General features: G+C 46.3%; 1 protein-coding gene across 1 annotated transcript in view; it reads right to left on the bottom strand.

Moving 5' to 3' along the window:
• Positions 1–2,527: 2,527 nt before the first annotated feature.
• The window catches only part of LOC112072176 (casein kinase I), a gene marked incomplete at its 3' end in the record, with an annotated part of 43,522 nt that continues 36,820 nt past the window's right edge, over positions 2,528–9,229 (bottom strand). The window contains exon 3 of the mRNA XM_024139599.2: positions 2,528–2,597. Coding sequence (XP_023995367.1) covers positions 2,528–2,597 — 70 coding nt within the window. The remainder of the gene's footprint in view (positions 2,598–9,229) is intronic.

Genomic DNA, 9,229 nt, shown 5'->3' with positions numbered 1-9,229 from the left:
CTTGCTGAGCTGCCTTTCAGGTTATGTTGATATAGGACTCATTTTACTGTGGACATAGATACTTTTGTACCTGTTTCCTCCAGCATCTTCACAAGGTCCTTTGCTGTTGTTCTGGGATTGATTTGCACTTTTCACATCAAAGTACGTTTATCTCTAGGAGACAGAACGCATCTCCTTCCTGAGCGTTATGACGGCTGCGTGATCCCATGTTGTTTTTACTTGCGTAGTATTGTTTGTACAGATGATTAGCCTATCAGAAGCTTCTAAATCCATGATATCATTTTCTGGAATTTTCCAAGCTGTTTAAAGGCACAGTCAACTTAGTGTATTTAAACTTCTGACCCACTGGAATTGTGATACAGTGAATTATACGTGAAATAATCTGTCTGTAAACAATTGTTGTGTCATGCACAAAGTAGATGTCCTAACCCAACTTGCCAAAACTATAGTTTGTTAACAAGAAATTTGTGGAGTGGATGAAAAATTACTTTTAATGACTTTAATTACAACCTAAGTGTATGTAAACTTCCGACTTAAACTGTACATGTAGCCTAGTCAAATAATTAACATCCAATCAGATTAACCGTTACTCTCTCGCAGGAATTCCACTAACGGTCCGTATGTAGCCAAACGTAGCTGCTGCTCATTCCGTTTGCTCGAAAATGGATAAATGGTTAAAAAAAAGTAAGGCCCGCGTCCATAGAGACACATATAGCCCAGCTAGCATGGACATGTTGTCAGATTCTGATGCAGCCGAAGAGTAACTGCCCCCTTACCCGGGAAAGCACCGAACAGACAGGGACGTTGGACCATCGAAGAGGCGCAAATATGATGAGAACTACATTGATTTGGGGTTCACTTATATTGGGAGTAGTGCCTTTCCTCAGCCACAGTGTGTTATATGTGCAAAAGTACTATCTCACAACTCGATGAAACTGCCACACAGCGATTTAGAAACGAAACATGACAATTTGAAAAATAAGCCACAGGAGTTTTTTGAGTGAGAATTAAGACTTTCGAGTAGTAAGACATGTATAAAAGCAACAGATATCATTAATACGAAGGGACTAGAAGCGTCTTATATGGTGAGCAACCGAGTGTCTAGGACAGGCAAGCACCATACTATTGTGGAGGATTTAATTCCTCCTGCTGCCGCGGATATGACTGGGACAATGCTGGGAGAAAAGGCCATAAAAACTACACAGACAATGCCTTCTTCAAACAACACTGTTTCACGACGCACCGGTGACATGGCAGGAGATGTTTCGAAACAATTACTGCTTCGCATACAAGCCAGTTAATTCTATGCATTACAGCAGGATGAGTCAACAGATGTGGCGTGGCCTGGCACAGGTCCTGGTGGTTAGAGCATTGGGCGAAAAACCGAAAGGTTGCTGGATCGAATCTCCGAGCTGACAAGGTAAAAAAATCTGTCGTTCTGCCCCTGAAGCAAGGCAGTAACCCACTTTCCCGTAGACCCGCATTGTAAATGAAGAATTGTTCTTTAGTTAATGACTTGCCCTAGTGTACTTTGTAAGGCAGGGCAAGTATCCGCTGAATTCCCGGATGACTGACGTGCCCAAAGTAAACTGCCTGTTACTCCGGCCCAGAAGTTAGGATATGCATAGTTTATGGATATGCAATGTTTCCAAAACTGTTATAATAATGTCTGTGAGTATAACAGAACTGATATGGCAGGCCGGACAACCCGAGGAGAATCCATCCGGAAAAAAAAATTTGAGCCCATTCAATGCTAGCTATGGGATATTCAAAAGAATTTCCTCCCAGATTGCAGTCCTATGGCTTCCACTAGATGTCAACACAGTCTTTAGAAAGGGTTTCAGGCTTGTTTTTTGAAAAATGAACGAGTAGTTGTAGTTTTTCCAAGGTGTCTCTCATTAGAAAAGTAGTCTTGTTGCGCTCGTGAATGAGTTGTGCCGCTCTCGTTATTTATCTTCCCTGTTGAACATACTACATCTCCGTCTTAAATTTGATCGTTTATTTAGATATTAGAGTACCTGAGGATTATTAGAAACATCGTTTGACTTGTTTGAACAAACTTACTGGTAACTTTTTGGATTCGTTTGTATGCATGTTGAACAAGTGGAATCCTGAATCAAGACATTTTTGGGATGTAAAATAGGACCAAAGGCTATATACAGGTATTACAGGTACCGAGTCAATGTGCAGGCTATATACAGGGTAATTACGGTACCGATTCAATGTGCAGGCTATATACAGGGGGTACCGTACAGAGTCAATGTGGAGGCTATATAACAGGGTGTTACGGTACAGATCAATGTGGAGGCTATATACAGGGTGTTAACGGTACAGAGTCAATGTGCGGGTCACAGGTTAGTTGAGGATACATGTAACAGTTTTCCTGATAATAAACGTCCATTATATTGGTGTTCATGACTACAGAGAATCAATATAATTCTGTGTTGTTGTTCACCTGAACTCCCCAGCTGGACCCTAGGATTCAACACCATATTCTTACAACCTTCTATCATCATAATTCACTCACCCTGAACTCCCCAGCTGCTTATAGAACCTGTACTCCAGGTGAGCTGTGGGGCCCGCGACTTGATAGGCTCCTGGAAATGAGATAAACACCATGAGGGTTAAGAGGTCAAACAGCATGATGAGGGTTAGAGGTCAAACAGCATGATGAGGGTAGAGGTCAAACAGCATGATGAGGGTTAAGGTCAAACAGCATGATGAGGGTTAGAGCAAACAGCTGATGAGGGTTAGAGGTCAAACAGCATGATGAGGGTTAGAGTCAAACAGCATGATGAGGGTTAGAGGTCAAACAGCATGATGAGGGTTAGAGGTCAAACAGCATGAATGAGGGTTAGAGGTCAAACAACATGATGAGGTTTAGAGGTCAAACAACATGATGAGGTTAGAGGTCAAACAGCATGATGAGGGTTAGAGGTTCAAACAGCATGATGAGGGTTAGAGGTCAAACAGCGTGATGAGGTTAGAGGTCAAACATCGTGATGAGGGTTAGAGGTCAAACAGCATGATGAGGTTAGAGTCAAACAGCATGATGAGGGTAGAGGTCAACAGCTTGATGAGGGTTAAGTGTAACAGCAATGATGAGGTTAGAGTCAAACAGCATGATGAGGGTTAGAGGTAAACAGCAGATGATAGGGTTAGAGGTCAAACAGCATGGTGAGGGTTAGAGGTCAAACAACATGATGAGGTTAGAGGTCAAACAGCATGGTGAGGTTAGAGGTCAAAACAGCATGATGAGGGTTAAGAGGTCAAACAGCATGATGAGGGTTAGAGTTCAAAAGCATGAATGAGGGTTAGAGTCAAACACTTGATGAGGTTAGAGATCAAAAGCATGAGGGTTAAAGGTCAAACAATGGGGATAGCTCATAACTTCATGACAGGAAAGAGACTGTCTCTCAATCAATCCCAATAACTCAGTTGGTGGGTGAACGTGTGTCCCGGACTAAGCACGGTGTGGGGTTCAGGACCACAGGAGGTTGAGTCATTTATGACACGCATCTCTCCACACAGTGCGCAAGCAAACCACAGATGAGAGGGCTTTCTGAGCAAGTCTGTGTAAACCAAACCACAGACCGAGAGGGCTTTCTGAGCAAGTCTGTGTAAAACCAAACCACAGACGAGAGGGCTTTCTGAGCAAGTCAAACCAAACCAACAAGCCAAACAGAAACGGATTGCATTTAAACCCACAGGATGTTCTGAACAGCTACCCAGTGGACAGGATGTTCTGAACAGCTAACCCAGAGGACAGGATGTTCCGAACAGCTAACCCAGTGGACAGGATGTTCTGAACACTAACCCAGTGGACAGGGAGGCTCACAACAGCTGCAGGACTACACACAACTTCAGGACTACGTACAAGCTGCAGGACTACAACAGCTTTAGGACTACGTACATGCTGCAGGACTACAACAGCTTTAGGACTACGTACATGCTGCAGGACTACAACAGCTTTAGGACTACGTGCATGCTGCAGGACTACAACAGCTTTAGGACTACGTACATGCTGTAGGGCTACAACAGCTTTAGGACTACGTACATGCTGCAGGACTACAACAGCTTTAGGACTACGTACAAGCTGTAGGACTACCAGCTTTAGGACTATGTACAAGCTGCAGGACTACAAAAGCTTTAGGACTACGTACAGCTGCAGGACTACAACAGCTTTGGACTACGTACTGTTGCAGGCTACAACAGCTTTAGGACTACGTTCAAGCTGCAGGACTACAACAGCTTTAGGACTACGTACATGCTGCAGGACTACAACAGCTTTAGGACTACGTACATGCTGCAGGACTCACAGCTTTAGGACTACGTACATGCTGCAGGACTACAACAGCTTTAGGACTACGTTCAAGCTGCAGGACTTACAACAGCTTTAAGACTACGTGCATGCTGCAGGACTACAACAGCTTTAGGACTACGTACATGCTGCAGGACTACAACAGCTTTAGGACTACGTACATGCTGCAGGACTACAACAGCTTTAGGACTACGTTCAAGCTGCAGGACTACAACAGCTTTAGGACTACGTACATGCTGCAGGACTACAACAGCTTTAGGACTACGTATTGCTGCAGGACTACAACAGCTTTAAGGACTACGTACATGCTGCAGGACTACAACAGCTTTAGGACTACGTTCAAGCTGCAGGACTAACAACAGCTTTAAGACTACGTGCATGCTGCAGGACTACAACAGCTTTAGGACTACGTACATGCTGCAGGACTACAACAGCTTTAGGACTACGTACATGCTGCAGGACTACAACACCTTTAGGACTACGTACATGCTGCAGGACTACAACAGCTTTAGGACTACGTACAAGCTGTAGGACTACAACAGCTTTAGGACTATGTAACAGCTGCAGGACTACAAAAGCTTTAGGACTATGTACAAGCTGCAGGACTACACAGCTTTAGGACTACGTACATGTTGCAGGACTACAACAGCTTTAGACTACGTTCAAGCTGCAGGACTACAACAGCTTTAGGACTACGTACATGCTGCATGACTACAACAGCTTTAGGCTACGTACATGCTGCAGGACTACAACAGCTTTAGGACTACGTCAAGCTGCAGGACTACAACAGCTTTAAGACTACGTGCATGCTGCAGGACTACAACAGCTTTAGGACTACGTACATGCTGCAGGACTACAACAGCTTTAAGACTACGTACATGCTGCAGGACTACAACAGCTTAAGACTACGTACATGCTGCAGGACTACAACAGCTTTAAGACTACGTACATGCTGCAGGACTACAACAGCTTTAGGACTACGTACAGCTGCAGTACTACAACAGCTTTAAGATACGTACATGCTGCAGGACTACAACAGCTTTAGGACTACGTACAAGCTGCAGGACTACAACAGCTTAGGACTACGTTCAAGCTGCAGGACTACACAGCTTTAGGACTATGTTCAAGCTGCAGGACTACAACAGCTTTAGGACTACGTACATGTTGCAGGACTATCAACAGCTTTAGGACTACGTACATGCTGCAGGACTCAACAGCTTTAAGACTACGTTCAAGCTGCAGTACTACAACAGCTTTAAGACTACATTCAAGCTGCAGTACTCCTGCAGTAACCCCACCCTTAAGGAGTCAACATACTAGGTTCGGTTGATCCTAGCAGAACTCAGCTAGGTGAAGTGAACATCTGTGCCTCGCATACTCCCTTAGTATTGTTTTGGTCCATCTTGAGACGCCGTAGCCAGTATTCACTTCCTCAAAAGAGTCTAAAATAACTCAAGAAATCTGTCATTCATTTTGATGTTTTTTCCGATGATGTTTTAGTTGACTAACTGTTTGGTGCAGTATTTCCTCCTGCCTCTCCCAGATCAACCTCCCTCCTGCCTTCCCAGATCCACCCCCTCCTGCCTCTCCCAGATCCACCTCCCTCCTGCCTCTCCCAGATCCACCTCCCTCCTGCCTCTCCCAGATCAACCTCCCTCCTGCCTCTCCCAGATCCACCTCCTCCTGCTCTCCCAGATCAACCTCCTCCTGCCTCTCCCAGATCAACCTCCCTCCTGCCTCTCCCAGATCAACTCCCTCCTGCCTCTCCCAATCCCCCCCCTCCTGCCTCTCCCAGATCAACCTCCTCCTGCCTCTCCCAGATCAACTCCTCCTGCCTCTCCCAGATCAACTCCCTCCTGCTCTCCCAGATCCACCCCCTCCTGCCTCTCCCAGATCAACCTCCCCTCTGCCTCTCCCAGATCCACTCCTCCTGCCTCTCCCAGATCCACCTCCCTCCTGCTCTCCCAGATCCACCTCCTCCTGCCTCTCCCAGATCCACCTCCCTCCTGCCTCTCCAGATCACCTCCCTCCTGCCTCTCCCAGATCAACCTCCTCCTGTCTCTCCCAGGTCCTGTCTAGTACAACAGGTCAACCATCCTCCTGCCTCTCCCAGGTCCTGTCTAGTACAACAGATCAACCACCCTCCTGCTTCTCCCAGACCAACCACCCTCCTGTCTCCCCAGGTCCTGTATGTACAACAGGTCAACCATCCTCCTGCCTCTCCCAGGTCCTGTTCTAGTACAACAGATCAACCACCCTCCTGCCTCTCCCAGATCAACCACCCTCCTGTCTCTGCCAGGTCCTGACTAATACAACAGATCAACCACCCTCCTGTCTCTCCCAGGTCCTGTCTAGTACAACAGGTCAACCACCCTCCTGCCTCTCCAGATCACCCCCTCCTGCCTCTCCCAGATCAACCTCCTCCCCTGCTCCAGATCCACCTCCCTCCTGCCTCTCCAGATCCACCTCCCTCCTGCCTCTCCCAGATCCACCTCCCTCCTGCCTCTCCCAGATCCACCTCCCTCCTGCCTCTCCCAGATCAACCTCCCTCCTGCCTCTCCAGATCAACCTCCTCCTGCCTCTCCCAGATCAACCTCCCTCCTGTCTCTCCCAGGTCCTGTCTAGTACAACAGGTCAACCATCCTCCTGCCTCTCCCAGGTCCTGTCTAGTACAACAGATACCACCCTCCTGCCTCTCCAGATCAACCACCTCCTGTCTCTGCCAGGTCCTGACTAATACAACAGATCAACCACCCTCCTGTCTCTCCAGGTCCTGTCTAGTACAACAGGTCAACCACCCTCCTGCCTCTCCCAGACCAACCACCTCTCTGCCTCTCCCAGGTCCTGTCTAGTACAACAGATCAACCACCCTCCTGACTCTCCAGGTCCTGTCTAGTACAACAGATCAACACCCTCCTGCCTCTCCAGGTCCTGTCTAGTACAACATGTCAACCATCCTCCTGTCTCTCCCAGGTCCTGTCTAGTACAACAGATCAACCACCCTCCTGCCTCTCCCAGGTCCTGTCTAGTACAACATGTCAACAATCCTCCTGTCTCCCCAGGTCCTGTCTAGTACAACAGATCAACCTCCCTCCTGTCTCTGCCAGGTCCTGTCTAGTACAACAGATCAACCACCTCCTGCCTCTCCCAGATCAACCACCCTCCTGTCTCTGCCAGGTCCTGACTAAATACAACAGATCAACCACCCTCCTGTCTCTGCAGTCCTGTCTAGTACAACAGATCAACCACCTCCTGCCTCTCCCAGGTCTGTCTAGTACAACAGATCAACGCCCTCCTGTCTCTCCCTGGTCCTGTCTAGTACAACAGATCAACCAATAGGACTCCAGACTGAATTGCGGTTCTGGAGGAACCATAAGACTAATTTCCTAAGCAAGACGAACAATAAAGTACTAGCTATTCTATATTCACTACATACAGCTCAATGGGTACGTTCCAACAAGTTCAGAGACGTATTACAGAAGTGAATCAGAGGCTCAGTTGGAGTAGGAGTCCTGTTCACTGTACAGATCAACATTACGGGTACGTTCCAGAACACAGACACACACAATCTGTGCAGGCCTGCTCGCTATAGAGAGAAGTGTTTTGACGTCCATCTCAGGGTGGAATGACATCAACATGGTTTACRGATGCTATAATCTGCGTAGCCTAGGTCAGTTAGCGGCCCAGAGCAGAATTTGTTTCTATGGAAGGCGAGTGCAACCTTTACAGACGGTAAGACCTTTTAATTCAAACCTGAAKGTCCAAGTCAGTTCTACTGCATTTRTTTCATGCAGGGACTGATTTAGACCTGGAACACCAGGTGGGTGCAATTAATGATCAGGTACAACAGAAAACCAGCAGTAGTCTGGCCTTTTGAATACCCCTCCCTGAATACTCCTACGGGGGTTCCTTCTGCAGTACGGGAGTTACGGGAAAACATGAACAAAAGGCAGTTTGATCTCACCAACAACAGAAAGGTACACCATCGGGCCTGTGAAGAGTGAGTGCTACGCGAACCAGCATAACACAATATATACAACAACAACAAAAACAGAAGTCAGGGACGTTTTCAAAAAAAAAGTCTCCATTGCCTATTACTCCTCAGCTGACTTCACATTTAGGTAACTAATGTCATGGATTMGTTTGCCAGCGTAAGCTATATATCACTAGCTGTATTATGCCTACAACAGTGCAGTTTCAGTCCGCTAGGTGTCTCTCTACAGCATGGACATATCTCTGGAGTTGTGTTGTTGACGAGAGATTGACCCACTGGGAATGTGATGAAAGAAATAAAAGCAGAAATAAATCATTCCCTCTACTATTATTCTGACATTTCACATTCTTAAAATAAAGTGGTGATCCTAACTGACCTAAGATCGGAAATTATTACTAGGACTAAATGTCAGGAATTGTGAAAAAAAGAGTTTAAATGTATTGGCTAAGGTGTATGTAAACTTCCGACTTCAACTGTATGCTCTGTGTGACAGGGGTTGTGCAACGCAAAGGCTATAACAACCTACAGCAGAGCAGAATTCACAATACAACAGTCATAATGACTAATATAAGGCCTACAGTCCGTGCTCCAAATACTGGAAAAGTGTGATTCATTTGGTTACACACCACCACATTAGCCCCACGTGGCTATACAAATAAACTATGCAATTAAATGAACACACAACAGCATGGCATATTTAGATAATAGAATAGGCCTAGTTAAATCATGTGTATTTCTATTTGCAGCTCAGGCGGTTATTTAGACAAGGCTCTTCTGTGTCTTTATCATTCTCACACGGTCATTAGCTGAAGCCAAGCCTTATACGCCATCTAGTGGTGTAACGTCGTCATTGAATGCATGTCTAAAACAAGCTCTAGACTTTTATTTTGGAAATGAAACCGGAAGCGGCAAAG

This window comes from Salvelinus sp. IW2-2015, unplaced genomic scaffold (genome assembly GCF_002910315.2).
Source record: "Salvelinus sp. IW2-2015 unplaced genomic scaffold, ASM291031v2 Un_scaffold1849, whole genome shotgun sequence".
In the NCBI taxonomy this organism is placed as follows: domain Eukaryota; kingdom Metazoa; phylum Chordata; class Actinopteri; order Salmoniformes; family Salmonidae; genus Salvelinus; species Salvelinus sp. IW2-2015.
The sequence above is the reverse complement of the archived record's forward strand: the minus strand, read 5'-3'. Positions and strand labels throughout refer to the sequence as shown.